At 40.0% G+C, this 18,379-nt stretch overlaps 2 protein-coding genes across 2 annotated transcripts; both read right to left on the reverse strand.

The window, feature by feature from the left end:
* Positions 1–1,639: 1,639 nt before the first annotated feature.
* LOC121976985 lies at positions 1,640–8,262 on the reverse strand. Its single transcript, XM_042529442.1, has 3 exons — positions 8,133–8,262; positions 1,957–3,050; positions 1,640–1,850 (listed from the first exon to the last, which is right to left on the reverse strand). Exons 2-3 carry the CDS (start codon positions 2,566–2,568, stop codon positions 1,761–1,763), a joined length of 702 nt encoding a protein of 233 aa, XP_042385376.1. The 5' UTR covers positions 2,569–3,050; positions 8,133–8,262; the 3' UTR covers positions 1,640–1,760.
* LOC121976986 lies at positions 7,958–8,666 on the reverse strand. The gene has a single exon (XM_042529443.1). It carries the CDS (start codon positions 8,540–8,542, stop codon positions 8,081–8,083), a length of 462 nt encoding a protein of 153 aa, XP_042385377.1. The 5' UTR covers positions 8,543–8,666; the 3' UTR covers positions 7,958–8,080.
* Positions 8,667–18,379: the final 9,713 nt, after the last annotated feature.

Below are 18,379 nucleotides of genomic sequence, written 5' to 3' on the forward strand. Positions count from 1 at the left end.
GATTTATATTTGGGAAAAAGGAAGGACAATCGACATTATATCATTGAGTAGTATTCACTGACCTGTCTGTTATGTTAATCCAAGTTGAGATTTGAGCATAATAGTGAATACACAATCGAACAAATTAATAGGGGATCACTTTCGATGAGGAAGGTGACTCGATGGATGTAAATGCATTGGATCTGGGGGTATAGCGAGATCTTTTAGTACTATCGGTGACCTCACGATCATTCTAACGGTGTATCGAGAGGTCTTTGCTTGTAGGTGTACTCGCTAGTCGCATGACGTCCAATCCTGTATGAAAGTCCAGTAGGATGATTTAGTAGATCATATGAGCTATGACTTTGTGATATTTACAAAATGCCCTCATGTGCAAGTGGGAGATATTAGAAATTATGTCCACTTAGGGACATTTTGGTAATATCGCTTGTGAGATCATGGGTGGTTATTCTCATGATCTTATTTCTCCAATGATTTTATTTCTCCATGATTCCTACTACAAGGTAATGGGAGAAATGGGTAAGGCAACTGTGCACTTAAAGAACACATTACAGAAAGAAATACAAGGGAGGAGAGACTTCTAACACTTTCTTCTTGAATCGTCGGACTCTAGATTGAGACGTTGTGGATCCGTAATGATAGTTCGTTCGTGATTATCATCCTGATTACTAGTTTGATTCGAGAAGTTTTTCGTGGTTCCCAGATCTTCGATATTCATTCGCCGAGGTAAATTTTGAAAACTCAACCCTATTTATTTTTCGAGAAATTAGAGATGTGACGCTTCCGCATTGTAATATAATAAATCTAACACTTCCCTTGGTATTTGACGACTTCATCTAGTGACTCATTCATCGACGGAATCAAATATGAAGACTCGGGATGCTGATCACTTCAGAGACATCAAACTAGATTGGACAAATAGAGGTTAGATGAACTTAAGTTAATGAAAGAGAAGGAGATATAAAGATCTATTCTCTATTCTACTAGAAGAAATGACAAACTATCCACTAACTATTAGATTTAAAAGAATTGGCGAATAAAGACAATGGAATATTGACATACATATCACCCCTTTGCACTTGTTTTTTTCCCTACGCTTTAGTTAGCAAGAGGATTGGATGGGCACAAACTAAGAGCCAAAGATCTAGTGAGATATTTTTAAAAATAAAAAAATAAAAAAAGCCAAAAATTACTTGCCAGGGATTATGGACTTTATAGAAATGAAAACTAGAATGGTGTATTTCCAAGTATCAATTTAACTTTGATTAGCTGTTTCCACGTGGCGCAGCCACCCAGCTCGTACAAACTAAAAAAAGCACCTTCACCAAACATGCCAAACTGCGAGCCTTCAAAGAAGCGTCCGGAAAATTCTAGCAAAAAATCAATTCCCAACGGGGATTCAATGTACATTCACACTCAGTTAGTTTGTCGCATTTATGGCCAATTCAACCTGTCATTTTTCCTGAGAAGGAAAATCGCATCGAAAAATAATGAGAGAGGATATCAACCAGAGAAATGGGTTGGCGTGAGAAAGCGGCCAACGTAGCCTGTGTGGCCTTCCTGTAGAGGTCGCCGTCAGTACACATCGCCACGCCACGACTGTCAAATTAATACAATTTCTTTCCTCGAACTAGTTTTGTTTTGCGGAATCAAAATCCAAAAGTTCAGATAAATCTATGTATAATTTACAGAGTCATTGGAGCAGGCGAACTAGATATTCCAGTTTTATTTAGATGTTTATAATTGAAAGAAAGAGTTGATCAAGCAGTGGCGCAGTAGCCTCCGAACGATATGTGCGCCTGGTTCGGCCTCGTTGCCCGGTGCATCATCGTCGTCGTCCAATTCGTCCTCTGCCATTGAAATAACCAAAATCTCAAATTTAATTTAATTTTTTTTTTTAACGCGAGCAAGAAATGGCAGAGAGAGGTTTGTCGCCCGGCAATGGGCAATAAGTACCTTGTCGTCGGAGTAGATGCAGAATTGGATCCTGTGGTTGTGCTGCTGGCTCTGCAGGTGTCGTCCCCCCAGCACAAACATGAAGGCGGTGGCAGCGGCGGCGGCTCCCAGCGAGCAGAAGGTGCCTACGCCGACCAACCTCCGGTTCCATGTGTTCATCGATTCGCACCCGTCGCCTTTACGGTCGTCCTCAGCTTTGGCCGCGCCCTCCTCCTCCTCCTCCGCCTCCTTGCCTTCCGGCTCCAAATGAGTCAGGGTGGCTCCCCGGGGGGACTCCACTTTCATGTCGACGAATTCGTTGTCCGTGAGCTTCTTGAAGAAGACTTGCGACACCACGTCGTGGAGGTGGGGGCCGACGGCGATCGCCGCCGGCAGCACCACGGTGATATCCTTGAATTCTTCAACCAGCTCCTTCTTCTGAGCCTCCTCCGCGGGTGGGGCGGAGCTCGAAGGGCTCAGCTCGCGGTCCATGAGAGGGAGAGACGGGCAGATGAAGTAGTTCATGTCGACGATCAGCTCCTTGAACACCACATCTCTTTTCGCCTCATGGCCCAATTCGAGAAAGCTGTCGGCGTCCGGCAGGAACTCCCACTCCTCCAGCTCCATCTCCATCTCCAATCAAGATTCAAGGTGGAATTGGAAGAAGAAGATCTAGCATAGAATAATTAGAATAATTTGTTTCCAAGGAAGAAGAAAGTAACAATCATGGCATGCCTGATTGGGGGCGGGTTCTTATCCTTGCCAATAGAGAGAGACATGCGAGAAAAGCTAGTTTAGGCCCCACTCCAATTGAGATTTTTTTATTCCAGAAGAAAAAAAAAAGCATAGAAATGGGTTTTCGAGGTAGAACAAAGTGCATGTTGGGGCATCAATAATTGATTGTTATTGCTTCTTGCGGTGGTTTGGGGTCGCTTCGTTTGGTTAGTTTTTTAAAGGTGAAGGCGTAAGGACTTTATCTGGCTTGGATTATTCAAGGGATAAGAAATGGGGAGAAGCAAGGTAGAGAGATGTAGATGAACCTTTAAGGCAGGATCACATACACATCCCTGTTTGCTTGCCTGCACCTGTAAGATTCTCTCTGGGCATGATCTTTCCTGCATGGGTTAGAATGGTGGAAATAGATTAGTAATGATAAATAATAATATAAATATGTTAAGAAAAACAAATTTCGTTGGATTGATGTGGCCTCACTTGACAAAAGTGTGGAAGGTGGACAATTTGATCCAACAATAATATTCGGAAAAAAAAAGGAGAAGTTTCAATTTCCTTGTGGAAAAATATCTTCTGGAAGATTAGTTCAAATACAATGGGCACTAGTATTCCATTAAAACAAATACCATGGAGCATTTTCATGGAGGTGAGGCAGGAGGAGAAGGTATTTGTAGAGAATTTTAATTTCAAGGCAACAGATATAAATATGTTTCATCAACTCAGTTGAAGAAGGGATACCAGCATATTAGTTTCTTAATAAGAAATTCCTAAAATCACCAAATGAATCCAAGGACCACTGCCATGGTGAAGCCATAATCCATATCAGATGTTGGGAGTTGTGTTAAGCGCTGACAACTAACATAGATTATGTAAGCAAAACTAAGTCATGTAGTTGCTCATAAGATCATCAAATAGCCATAAAACAAACAAACTTACAGAAAGATATGAGCCAGCATTACCTAGAAAAATAGTGACGTCGAAATATTGTAGTTTTTGGCATTAGGATCCAAACTTTCGAGAGAATGCATATTGTTATTAGATGCCATCGCCCAAATAAATCTTGGCATGTTTAAGCTGAATCAAAATTATCATGTTATACTAATGGATTTGTAGAAAGCTTCTGAGTTCAGTGTCTGTCGGCTATGGTATTCGAGTCTGCTATAAAGTTTCCTAATGAATGACAGATACAAACATCTTAAACCTCAATCCATCACCAAGATCAATGTTCAACCTATATTCTAGATGTTTGATGCCTTCAGCTGCTAAGCAACCAAAGTTGGTTGACTTGAAGTTATTCATTGCAAAATTGATATGCTGTTTTGATGAGTTTCTCCAATGCTCTAAGATGGCTAATTAGATTGATTGCCTTAACAGAGAAACAAAAAGTCATAAAAAATAAGAACGTATATCCCTTAAAAATAATAAAAAAGAATATCTACGTTACAATTTGAAGAAACATGCAAGGCCTGCAACTTGGAAGCAATATGTTAATGTACCTTCCAAGAGAGGAAATCCAAGGAAACATGGTAACATTAATTTAAGTGGTAGGGTATATAATATAGACGCTAACTGAAGATAAAGTATTTTCTAGTTAAGTTAATCTTTTAAGGAATCGTCAAACTGTTCTAGCAAACTAGAAACAGCATGTATGACAACTAAAAATCCCACATTCATATAATATTAAATTAGTATTATCAAATTATCAGTCAAAAGTCCAAAATGAAACTCAAGGAGATGAATATAATGCATGACACTGAACAAGCAAGATATTAGTAAACCAGAAATCATAATCTCTCGTATTTGAATAAACAAACATGTCCAAACATAGCCTCAAATTTTGAAGAGTCCTACATTCCCAAGATATTAGTAAACCAGAAATCATAATCTCTTGTATTTGAATAAACAAACATGTCCAAACATAGCCTCAAATTTTGAAGAGTCCTACATTCCCAATAGAATCATCAATTGCTTCAAATCAGAAACTAGAACAGGTTTAAGTTTACACTGGCAAGTCCACCTTACTCAAATCAGAACAATTATGCTGCAACCAAGTTGCATAACTTCTTAAACAAAAAAGCATTGAGAATAAAAATAATTTTGTCAGAATTGAGAAAATTACGGTTCAATATGTTGGAGACCAAGAAAGATCAACAAGAATTCATAAAATACACCTAAAAGAAAATGTTCGATAGCAGAGTAACTGCTGGAAAATTAGCTGACAATGTAAAGCACATTGAAGAAAATGGGATATAGAAACCAAAGCACAGAGAAGTCATAGACACTACAAAATTTCCACAAGCTCTCAAGGTGACTTAAAATCTTCATATATATGTCAAAGACACTAGCTGTTGTTATGAGATGGTTAATGGAAGGCAGGCTATCCCTGCCTAAAATGCTGCAAAGTAGATGAATATTTTCATTCCTGGAATGTGTATAGAATGCATTTTTAGTACCTTTTATTACCAAATCTAACAGATGCATCTATACTAATTCACAAGCAAGCATCACATGAATTTCCATTTCCTAAATAACACACAAATTCTATCACCATACATATCTTTACTAAAGATTAAAAAAAAACATTGGCTCAATGTAAGGCCCAAGATTGAAGCATTAGTGCAGAAATTGGCACAACAGTATCAAGAATGATAATAGAAGACCATTCACTTTGGCATCCTTACAGTCAGTATAAGGGTCATCCTCCCATCGTTTTTTTTAATTCTCATTATACTAACAAACAAAATGTGTGTTGTTACATTCCAATTGAAGGCCCATTTTACTACTAAGCATGTCCATATGAGCTTAATTTGGGAATGTTGGAGACTTTGATATTCCTCCTAATTTGCAATTCTATATGCTCAATTGTGCCTCAGACCCATGACCCCATCCCACGAGTAAAACTACTTGCTTTCTTTTCACTTGTTTTTTTTTTTCTCCTTTTCACTTTCATATAGTATCCATACTTGTCTTTGTTTCATAAATCTTAATGAAGAAAATGGAGAAAGGAAGACAATATGATAGAAGAAAAAAGGGAATGAGATGAAAGTACTACACCTTGATCAGACACCATGCTTCATCTTCCTTTGTATAGATACAATGAGTGCACATGTACACCATTAGTTGTTGATGGTCGTTCATGCTATTTTCTCTCAACACAAAATGCAAGTAGCAGCTTAGATGACTGACGTTATAGGTGCTTGCAGACTCTGGTTGGAAATTGTTGGGGGTTGAATGCCCTATTTATGTTACGTATCTCCTCTAATATTATCCCTCAAGATAGTGCATACACATTGATGATGCTCAACTAGCCTAGTAGAAACTAGAAAGTGAAAGTGATCTCTTTTAAATACCTTGGTGAAAAAATGGATTAAGTAGTACTTAGTTAAGATGTAATCTACTAAATTGGTCCTGTATTAAGCATACTCTACTACAAAATAATAGTCAATTTTAATGTGTTGTTTGTTTGGTCCTGAAACACAGATGGCATCAATGTAGTTAGCAATCTAGTTATCACAATAATAGAGGACTGGGCACTGGCTGTGGATAGTCCAACTTCGACAATCTCCGAGAGTTTTTTTTATCCCACAGCTCACTTGTCATTGCTGTCATCGACCCTTTGCTTCTATTCATGATCTTGAGACGGTCAACTATTTTTTTCCCATTTTGCAATGTCTGATAAAGAAAGTTGGCAGACAACTGAATCAATAAGCAGCTGGCCTTATCTTAGTCACAATGGACAACAAAGTCAAAGGAGGGAGCCTTTTGAACAAAACTCTTAGTCATGGATTCTTCTTTAGATATTCAAGACTTGTATTGCAATGTCCCAATGTTCTTGTCTTGAAGCTTCTGTGAATTGAATAACAACATTTCATCTACTATAGCAAAAAAAATCATCAATATCCACACCCATTTTTTATATGTATATCCTTTAACAGCCACTGTGAGCTTTCTAGCAATCAAGGCTTTAGTCGGCTCATCTACTGAGTACTGACCATACATACAGACCAACGACTTAGAGGTTCCATTTTGGTCAACAAGGCTTCAAACGTCATTATTTCATAGTTCTCCAAAACTTATATCTCCACTGACATTGCCTCTCTCCATCATAGATATTGTGCCACATTAGAATGAGATGTCAAGTCATCATTCAAACCAATGATAACTATATAATTCACACATTATTCGAGCCAATGACAACTACATAATATTTCCTGAGATGATATTATAATATTATAAGAGATACTTTTCACTGGAACAAGACATACCTTTAAGAACTTAAAGTTATGCCACAAGGAATTGGAGACTGAATATCTGAGAAAAGGTGATCATGTGATTTCAGCTTTCCACTCTTTGGCCAGGTTAATTCTTTTACATACTCATTACCATCTCTTTTGTTGGCACTTTTTGCTCTTTCACTTTTTGATTTGTGTTAACTCTTCTTCTCTTTCATCTTATAAAATGGAGCAATTTAAAGCTCTCTTTGGATTTAACTCAAAGGAATCAAGCCTCTAAAAAGAGTCTGATTTTTTTTTCCTTTGACCGCTAATTCCCTTTAATCTCTGCCTGCTCAGCAATCTCCCTCCACCTCTACACATCCTCCTCTGTGACCACTAACAATAGATCTTAGTCATCTGCTATGGTGGTCATTGCTCAGTTGCTCCACTTTGGTGGATCTCTCCAGGTCATGCGACTCCCAGTCAGCTCCTCCACTCACGTGACTCTCTACAAGCCCATCAACGGTTGGTCAACTCCTCCACCTGCACTCTTCACCTGGGTCATACGGACTGACCTCAGCACCAAGCGTTTACTCCAGCTTGGTCTCTTAAGCATAGCAGCAGTATCCAGGGTGGTACCCGCCAAAAAAATGCTTCTCTGGAAGAGGCTTCCATGATGATAATCAATGGAGAGGACAGCTTGGGCAACTCAAAAATCATGCTCTTGTATGGGAAGTTTTCCTGTAAACTTGCCCTGAATGTTAGAAGCGGCTTAGGTGGTTGATTGGAAGTTGTTGGTTGCATTGGACTGTGTAATTGGAAGTTGATGGACGTGGATTGTGCTGCTTATGTTACACGTCTCCTCTAATATTTCAACTTAATTGAGAACAGAGTTCCCCTTGCTCTGAACAAACTCAAGTCTGTCAAATTGCCATTCAATTTGCTTCAGAAGAGAAGTTTGAAAACATCTATTGCGACGAAAACTCTATGAATAGGTAGATATGTGATCGCAGAGAATTTTGAAATAAAAGAACTATTTGTTGCTTTAGATTTTTCAAGCAACACATAGGACGATATGATAGCTGGAATCAATTTCATATAATTGAGCTAAAAATTGAAAATACCACGTCCAATAAGAACCATTGGTATACACATACCACAAGCCGACGATTAATGGGGAGAACACAGCACAAAATTACTCAAAGGAGGGCTATGAGAATGAAGAGCAGGAGAGCAGCGATGAAGGAGTACTTGAGAGCAGCGAGGAGGATGGCGACCGAGATGAAGAAGAGCTGAAAGACAACCTGGACACTGGCCCAAGTGAGGAGTCCGGTCAAGGCAACGGCCAACGCGTTGTCGGGGTCCGGCGACAAGAGATCTCGCCAGCGAAGGTTGAATGCGCCCGTACGCTGGCGTTCCCTCTTCAGATCTCCTCCTCCGTTTTTGCTGTCGTTTTCGGTAACGTTGTCTTCATCGTCCTGCTTCATCCCGTTGGCACCGCCACCGGCAGCGCGGACAAAGGGAATGGCCCTCCGAGACCCAGCGCCACCTTTCGGCCGTCGCTTGATCAGGAAACGGAGAGACGTCGGCTTGAAGGAAAGCGTGGCGGATCCATGGCAGGGGATGGGAGGGAGGGCGGAGAAGGAGAAGGATGCGATCATCTCGGCCTTGAAGAATTGATCGGAAGGCGGCGAGGCGATAAAAGAGGCGTAGGGCTGCGATAAGTCCGACGCATTGAAGACAGCGAAACTCCGGTCTGGTTTGAGCCGAGCTGACTTCCAAATATCGAACCCCCTACCCCTACGGCTACGGCTACGGCTACGGCTATTCGGCTATTTAATTCTTTTTTAGATTTAAAACCTAAATTAATACATAAAGAGACATAATAATCAACATGATTAAAATTTTCCAATTGTAATTTGTATATTTTCATTTTAAGATAATAAAAGGTGAAATCGTTAACTCAGCAATCCCTCCAAGATAAGCTTCCACAGTTCGACTATCTAAGAGGGAGATAAATCATGGGGTTCCGTCCAACAACAACATCCCATACAAGGAGAGGTTTAAGTAACTAACGAAATATTCTATATCAATTATGAATCAATCTAGACCAATTGATAGTAACATCTTTATATGAACCACTATGTCAATGCATGGGAGCCTTCGTAATATAACCCAAGGTGCTTGATTAAATTTACGTCTTGATCAGTTAAATACATCCCTAATTGATCAGTCAATTAACCATCTATATTTGTGTGTATGATATTGTTTGTGAACATCGACAAATAAAGCACTAATGAGTTGGCTCTGTGTCAACTTAATTGTCAATCACCGAATAACAATAACGATGATAATGTGACTAAGAGCCTAGATGAAAGTAAATAATAAGAAGAGAGTTAGAATAATGATCAGAGGATTCCCTGGCACAGTCACTCCAACGCTCGAGTTAGATAATGAATAAGATGAATATTAGGGTTTTCATATACATAGGTGTGTGTATGCACCTAGATATCAGACAGGATTACCTTTTCTAAAGAAATCACATACTTTTTCCTTTCCCCTCTTCCATGTTGGCATTATTTACTATAAGTACCCCGGGATAATTTTTATATGGTCAACTGAATTAAGTTAGGTTCTGTTGTGTCTGGTCCTTGTCTCTAAGTATGCAGGAACTTAGAAACACAAGAACTTGAGTGGAAGACGCAACTAGCAAGAAAAATGGCACGGGAAGCGAGTCGATGGACTCAGTGCATCCAAGGGACGAAGTGTTGTGGAAGAGTACATCGGTGAACTAGAAGAATGCGCGCGATGCTTTCGAAGGACGAGAAGACGGAACGGAAGATTGCTCGAGGAGGCCGGAGTTGAGTTCGAGTGAGCTCAACTTTGGATGATAGGAGAATAGAATCACCCAAGTGACCAGAGTAACAACCGGACAAGTCAACACAAAGTTAACTCGTTCAGGCGCCTCGACCAAATCCAAGCGCCTCGACCAAATCCAAGCGCCTCGACCAGCTTGGTATAGCGCAGGGGCCTCTTGTTAGAGTGTATACTAAAAGTCTAGCTTTTGTAAACATTTATTTTTGAAATAAAAGAATCACATTGGTCAAATGTCTACATTTTATTTGTTAAGTATAGTTGTTCAATTAATTTATATTGTAGATAACATAGTGTGTAGTGTCACTCACAGAAGATCATGTTATCAGTTCTTTATAAATTATAAACAGTTGCTCACGACTAAGATGGAAAGGAACAAACCATTGGAATAGTCGTAGTGTAATTAGGTATTAGTTTATCTTGACTAATAAATTACACTAGTACACTCTAAGTGTATTGAGTAGGACCATTTTAGGTAAGTTCTTTTTATACTGACTTAATAAAAGAACTAGACCTTAGTTATTGTGGAAGTGTGTGCTCTTAATCCTAATATAATAACAAGCATATATATTTAATATCTATTTCTTTAACTTATCAAAGGGTAAGATTTAGCTTAATAAATCAATAGGCCCGGACATATGACGAAGCACTCCAAGATATAGATGCAGTATCTTGGCAAAAGACAATGAATTCTGGAATAGAGTCTATGTATTCTAATAAGGTCTGGGAGCTTGTAGAACCACCAGATGGTGTAAAAGCCGTTGGATGCAAGTGGATCTACAAAAGGAAAAGAGGGACAAACGGGAAGGTAGAAACCTTCAAGGCAAGGCTTGTTGCGAAAGGGTATACTCAGAAAGAGGGAATCGATTATGAGGAGACTTTTTTGCCGGTAGCTATGCTAAAGTCTATCCGGATACTCTTATCCATTGCCGCTCATATGGATTATGAGATTTGGCAAATGGATGTCAAAACAGCTTTCTATAATAGAAGTCTTGAAGAAAGCATCCATATGAAGCAATCAGAGAGGTTCATTGAAAAGGGCAAAGAGCATCTAGTGTGCAAGCTGAATCGGTCTATTTATGGACTGAAGCAAACTTCAAGATCTTGGAACATCCGGTTTAACGAAGTGATCCAGTCATATGAATTTATTCAGTGTCCCGATGAATCTTGTGTATACAAGAAGTGTAACGAAACGTGGTGGTATTTCTTGTACTATACGTAGATGATATTTTGTTAATTGGCAATAATGTCAAAGTGTTATCGGACGTAAAGGTATGGTTATCTAAACAATTTGATATGAAGGGCTTAGGAAAATGTGCACACATTCTTGGGATCAAAGTCATAAGGGATCGCAAGAAAAGGTTGTTGTGCCTATCTCAAGCTTCATATATAGATACAATCCTTGCTCGTTTTAGCATGCAAAACTCCAAAAAGGGTTTTTTACCTTTCAGGCATGGAGTAGCTTATCTAAAGAGATGTCTCCGAAGGCATCAAAAGAGATAGAGGACATGAATGCAGTTCTTTATGCTTCGGCTGTGGGAAGCCTAATATATGCAAGGCTGTGTACGAGACCTGATATCTATTTTACCGTGGGCATGGTTAGCAGATATTAGAGTAACCCTGGACAAGGACATTGGACTGCTGTAAAGCATATATTGAAGTACCTGAGAAAGACTAGAGATTATATGCTAATTTACCAAGCAGATGATTTGCTCCCTGTGAGTTACACGGATTCAGACTTCCAATCAGATAGGGACAACAGTAAGTCTACATCAGGCTATGTGTTTACTTTAGGAGGTGGAGTCATTGCATGGAAGAGTGTTAAGCAGAAATGCATTTCAGACTCAACCGTGGAAACTGAGTATGTGGCAGCCTCTGAGGCAGCCAAAGAAGCTGTATGACTCAGAAACTTCCTAATGGACTTAGATGTGATTCCTGGTTTACCCAAAATCATCACAATTTATTGTGATAATAGCGGTGCAGTTGCAAACTCGAAGGAACCACGAGCCCGTAAGGCGAGTAAACATATAGAGCGCAAGTACCACCTGATACGAGACATCATCAAGCGAGGAAAAGTTGTCGTCGCCAAGATTGCATCAGCAGATAACCTGGCAGATCCTTTCACTAAGGCCCTTCCAGCGAAAGCTTTTGATCGGCATGTGGAGGGGATGGGAATAAGATGTATGGCAGCATATATGGCAGCTTAGTCTTTTAGTATAAGTGGGAGATTGTTAGAGTGTATACTAAAAGCCTAGCTTTTGTAAACATTTATTTTTGAAATAAAAGAATCACATTGGTCAAATGTCTACATTTTATTTGTTAAGTGTAGTTATTCAATTAATTTATATTGTAGATAACATAGTGTGTGGCGTCACTCACAGAAGATCATGTTATCAGTTCTTTATAAATTATAAACAGTTGCTCACGACTAAGATGGAAAGGAACAAACCATTGGAATAGTTGTAGTGTAATTAGGTATTAGTCTATCTCGACTAATAAATTACATTAATACACTCTAAGTGTATTGAGTATAACCATTTTAGGTAAGTTTTTTTTTATACTGACTTAATAAAAGAACTAGACCTTAGTTATTGTGAAAGTGTGTGCTCTTAATCCTAATATAATAACAAGCATATATATTTAGTATCTATTTCTTTAACTTATCAAAGGGTGAGATTTAGCTTGATAAATCAATAGGCCCGATAAGTTGAGAAATGATATTACTTATAGTGTGTGTTGTTGATTATAGTAGGAAACTGTATCCTAGTAATCTAGGTTGAGAATGTCCCCAAAAGGAGCTCATAAGGATTGTCATGTTAAACCTTGCAGGTGGACTTAGTCCAACATGACAATAAGGTTGAGTGGTACTACTCTTGGACTTAGATATTAATTAAATGAGTTGTCAGTAACTTATTTAATTAGTGGGCATTCATTATCTTAAACGCAGGGAGACTAACACACTCATGATAAGAAGGAGCTCATAAATGTAATTTGGGATTGGTGCGGTAGTGCAATAATAACTCTCTAATGGAATGAGTTATTGTTGATGAACTTGAGTTGTGTGTTCGGGGCGAACACGGGATACTCAAGCTCATCGGAAGGCCAAAACTAATTTCTCCTCTAGGTCCCTGTCGTAGCCTCATTAAAGCCTCAATTTCATCCAAATATAAGCTCATCTTGGTGTCCAAGAAGGGGGTCGGTCCAATGCTTGGTGACCAAGCAAGGGTCGGCCACATCCTCCTCTATGGGGGTCGGCCCTTTTGCTTGGTGACCAAGCAAGTAGGGGTCGGCCATGATTAATTTAAATATGAGGGGTGTTTTGATTTTTTTTTTTAAATCTTCTCTTTGTAGAAAACTACAAGTTTTAAAAGAGAGTTTTTAAAATATAAAACTTTCCTTATTTGAATTAGGCCATATGGTTTAAAAGAAAGTTTAAAAGTTTTAAAACTTTCATTTTTTTAACCATCCTCATGGTTTTAAGAAAAAAGAAAGAGAAGTTTTAAATTCAAAAATTTTCTAACCATGTTAAAAAAGGAAATTTTATAAGAGAAGTTTTAAATTTTAAAACATGGTTTTAATTTTTAAAACTTTCCTTTTTAACATCCACAATAGGAAAGAGAGCTTGTAAATTTTTATAAGAGGTTTTCTTCTTTTATAAAATTTTATAATAATTATTTCTCCTCATGGTGATATGGTCGGCCACCCTACCAGCCCAAGCAAGGGGCCGACCATTAAAAGGATCCAATCAATCCATGATTGATGGTTGATTCAATCAAGAGGAAAGAAAAGGAAAAAATAAAAAGGAAAAAGGAAAAACTAGAGGAATATTTTAATTTTTGTAAAAAGTCTTCCCTTATTTGCCTTGGGCAAGTAATATAAAAGAAGGGAAGGGGAGGTCTCATGAGAAGACAATTCTTATTCTCTTGTTGGTGATCTCTTTGGTGGTCGACCCTCTATCCCTCTCTTCTCCCTTTTCTCTCTTTTGCTCCTTGGTGGTGGTGGCCGAATACTAGAAGGAGGAGAAGCTCTTTTGGGTGATGTTCATCTTGGAGGATCGTCGCACACACGACGTCCAAGGCGAGGCGAGGAATACAGCAGAAGATCTTGAGGTCATTAACTTGCAAAGAAAATGTATAATTAGTAATTTTCTTCCGTATCATGCTAGTTATTTTTCTTTGTTAGAATTCCAAACACAAGAGACATTATTAGATTCTAGTTTTTCAGATTTGCTATTTGAGTTTGTGTTTTTGTTTTTCGAATTTGTGATTCGATTGTTCCTTTTGGTTAAACCTAGAGTTATATAAGGAAATTAAATATTAGCTTTCCTTAAAAGGCTTTGTCTAGGAAGTGGTGGTTGCTCCCATATCCAAGAAGGTCTAGTGTCTTGTCATGTTTAACCTGGAAGCCAATTTTGGAAATTAATATTTAATTAAATTTATAACATAGGTGGATTTGGATCAATAGTGTTAAATTTCGCTTGCGATCCAAGTCTAAACCATTAAGAACAGATAAATTAAATTTGGAATCAATAATATGAAGTTCCGTTTGTGATTCCTAATTTAACTTTTAAAGACCACACAATAGGTTATTTAGGAAAGGTTTGACACTTGTACAAAATTTTTGTACAGTGGAACCGGTACGATCTTCCTAGGACTAACCAACACCTCTTTGAATCGTTACGGCGAGGATAATTCTCAAAGTCCACATCAACATTAATCCAGGTACCCAGACCGATCTAGGTGTCCGGATGAGGATAAAATATTATCATCAAGCCATTGAAGAGTCATTGTGAAGCAGATAAGGTGCATCGCTGAAGATGCTCGGACCTGCTCTAAGCATCCGGACCTGCCACGTTAGCTAACGGACAAATTCGACCAGTAGACTATAAATAGAGCATTGGTCATAGGAGTTAATCACAATACTTGTAAATGACACACTTTGTACTCAAATTCAATTTACATTTTAAAGTTTGTGCTTTCATCATTGTAAGAGGCTACTTCACCTTCGTCAAAAGGAGATCTTTAGTGGAGCTTTACATCACCTTGTATTAGCAACCTCCTCAGTTGTAAATCAAGTAAATTCTAACTCATCTTTTACATTATGTTTATTGTTTTAATTAATCTAACAGTGTGTCCTTGCTGAGCTTGAAAGCAAGAGAAAAAGTTTTAATTATAACTTGCAGGCTATTCACCCCCTCTAGCCGGCCTCATCGGGACCAACATTTACTTCCTTAAATAATGCAAGAATGGTTTGTTGGTGCAATTTCCAGTAGGTCAAGGTTGACCTAGTTGACCAAGCGTAAACCTTGGTCATGGTTTCGATGTTTGACAATACAGAAAGACATGTAGACATGGACAATGCAGGTGCAGTTGTCCATGCGGAGAGATACTGATCAGGGTCTGATCAGGTTGGATGAAGAAGAGTCAAGTAGGTCAAGGTTGACCGGATACTTGACTGGGAAGTCCTAACTGGGATGTTAGGCAGTTCGGAAAGTCCTGGTGAGTGAAGCCAGGCAGTTCGGAAAGTCCTGGTGAGTGAAGCCAGGCAGTCAGGAAATCATGGTGAGTGAAGCCAGGTGAAAACCCTAGTGAGTGAAGCTAGGTGAAAGTGAAAGTCCTGGTGAGTGAAGCCAGGCAGTTGAAGAAAGTCCTGGTGAGTGAAGCTAGGCAGTTGGGAAAGACGTGGTGAGTGAAGCCAGGCAGGGGAAAGACCTAGTGAGTGAAGCTAGATAGTTTGGAAGTCCTGGTGAGTGAAGCCAGGCAAGAGAAATCCAGATGGGTCAAGGTTGACCAGACATTTAGTGAAAAGTCCAAGCAGGGAGCTTGGCACGGGAAAAGTCCAAGTATGGAGACTTGGCACGGAGAAGACCAAGTTGGAGACTTGGCACGGAAAGTCGGAGAGGGCTCGGTAGCTCGTTCTCCGGACTGTGGTCAGAGAGGGCTCGGTAGCTCGTTCTCTGGACCGGACGAAGTCGGAGAGGGCTCGGTAGCTCGTTCTCCGGACTAGGTAAAGAGAGGGCTCGATAGCTCGTTCTCAGGACCACTTAGGGTTTAGGGCTAGAGCTCTAAACCTGGATCGGTCTGGTGACCGATCCAGCGATACGCCTGAGTATCTGATCGGTCTGGTGACCGATCAGATAACAAACAGAAGGGTTCTGTAAGTCATCTGATCGGTCTGGAGACCGATCAGCAGGGAGTCTGATCGGTCTCCACGATCGATCAGAGACGCAGCCACCTCTCTTGCAGAGAGGTGGGATCGGTCCGGGGACCGATCAGACTAGGGCCTGATTGGTCACCAGGACCGATCAGAGGTGCCCTGGACCGATCAGGCTTCAGCCTGATCAGTCCAGAACTATCCGTTGGCTCACAACGGCTAGTCTTCTGTCTTCTGTTCTTCGCAGGTGCAGTGCAGGTTATAAAAGGAGATCGAGGGCTTCTACTGTTTTTTTCTTCCTCCTCTCTGTTTCTTCTTGCTGCTGTAAGTTCTTCTGCGAGCTTTGCTGAGCTCTTCGTTCCTGAAGCTTTTTGTGAACTTCCACTCGGCTGGGACCAACTGATCAGTTGTTGTTGCTGTTGTGGTTGGATCCGAGAAGCTGCTGCTTCATCTAGTCGACGAGAAGGCAAGATTGTTTGTTTTTACATTCATATTGTTGCTTCTTTTGTGTATTCTTGTACTCCTATTCTTGCTGGTGCAAGAAAGATTGTGGCGAGGTTTCTCCACCCAGAAGGAGTATATATATTAGCCGGTTCTCCGGGGACTCATCCACCGACGGATTGATAGGCTTCGTCCACCTTACGAACCTCGTTACATCGACGCGTGTTGAGGTTTGATCTTCTTGTCTTTGTTTCTTTGTTTTATTTTTCGCTGCACTAACCTTGATTTGTAGAAAGAAACGAACGATTTGGGGCGGCTATTCACACCCCCCCTCTAGCCGCGACCATCGATCCTAACAAGTGGTATCAGAGCGAGGTCGCTCTTCGACGGATTAACACCCGAGGGAGCACAAGCTAGAGATGGATCAACTCGGAGAGGACATCACGATTCCACCCTTCTACGATCGCGACGACTTCGCGTTTTGGAAGGTAAGAATGAAGTACTTTCTTATGACTAACGTAGTTCATTGGAGTTGTGTGCAGGTAGGGTTTACTCATCCGGTGGATAAAGACGGAGAAACCCTAGAGAAGAAAAAGTGGACGAAGGAGCAAATCCACAAATCCACAATCAGCGATGAGGTAACGAAAATTCTTGAATTTTCATTACCTAATGACATTTTGTGTAAGGTAGGTGGATATAACAATGCCAAGGAGTTGTGGAACAACTTGGCCAAGTTCCATGAGGGAAGCTCCACTTCAAGTCATGAAGAGGAGTCAAGTGAGCTAAGTAGCTCACTTCATGGAGGAGAGGAATTAGAAGTTGAGGGCTACTCAACATCTAAGGAAGAAGAGGAGGAGAGTTCTTCTTCAAGAATGGAGCAAGAGGAAGAAGCGTCTACCTCCGGAAGGGATGAAGAAGAAAGTCTTCATCCATCCTCAACCCTAGGTAACTCAAGCATTTCAATTTCAAATAAATTGCATATATTATGCTTTGAGTGTAGGGAATTTGGACATTACAAGAGTAAATATCCAAAGAGGGTTAGGAAGACTCCACCGGCGCCAAAGATCAAGGAAGCCGGAGTCCCGATACGCAAGAGCAAGGAGCACGTGATGTGCTTCCAATGCAAGCGAAGGGGACATTATCGGAGCCAATGTCCGAGGGGGAGGCAATCTCACAAGGACAAGAAAGCAAGCACGTCGATAGGGGGAGCTAAGGCAAACCCTAAGGTAACCTTTAAGGCTCATTATTGTAATTCTAATAAGACACATGCTAGTAGTTTTATTGCAATTGCTAATAATGATAAGCATGTTAATTATAGGAATCAATATATGTGCTTAGGTGCTAAACATGTTAGCTTGAATAAGGACAACTCTAGAAATGTCAACCCTAGGATTAACTCATCTAAGGTTAAGGGAAACCTAGATAGGAATCCCAAAACTACTAGACATATGCCTAGGAGTACCTCAAAGAACAATGACAAATTAAAACTTGAGGTATTAGAAAAGGAGAATCAAGTCTTGAGGTCAAGACTTGATACTTTAGAAAAGACCCTTAAAAATTTAGAGAAGTCAACTCTAGGGTCTAGGGGTCAAAAACCCAAGTCCAAGGACAAGAAAGGTTTGGGTCACAAACCTAAGTCCCAAGTGGTCAAGCCCAATTATCATAATGTTCCATTCGATTATGGAACAAAATCTAGGGTAAGGAATGTTGATACAGTCTGACCTGGATGTTGTTTTGCTGTTGACACTGATTTAAGTTTGTATCAGATAATTAACTCAGATTAATTACTAATCCAGGTTGACTAGGTTGACCTGATTGAAGCAGTTGGAAAGTCCTGGTGAGTGAAGCCAGGTGAAAACCCTAGTGAGTGAAGTTAGGTGCAAGTCCTGGTGAGTGAAGCCAGGTGAAAACCATAGTGAGTGAAGCTAGGTGCAAGTCCTGGTGAGTGAAGCCGGGCAAGGGAAAATCCAGATGGATCAAGGGTGATCGGACATCTGGTGTTGAAAAGTCCAAGAAGGAAACTTGGCATG

Source organism: Zingiber officinale, chromosome 4B (genome assembly GCF_018446385.1).
Source record: "Zingiber officinale cultivar Zhangliang chromosome 4B, Zo_v1.1, whole genome shotgun sequence".
NCBI lineage: Eukaryota > Viridiplantae > Streptophyta > Magnoliopsida > Zingiberales > Zingiberaceae > Zingiber > Zingiber officinale.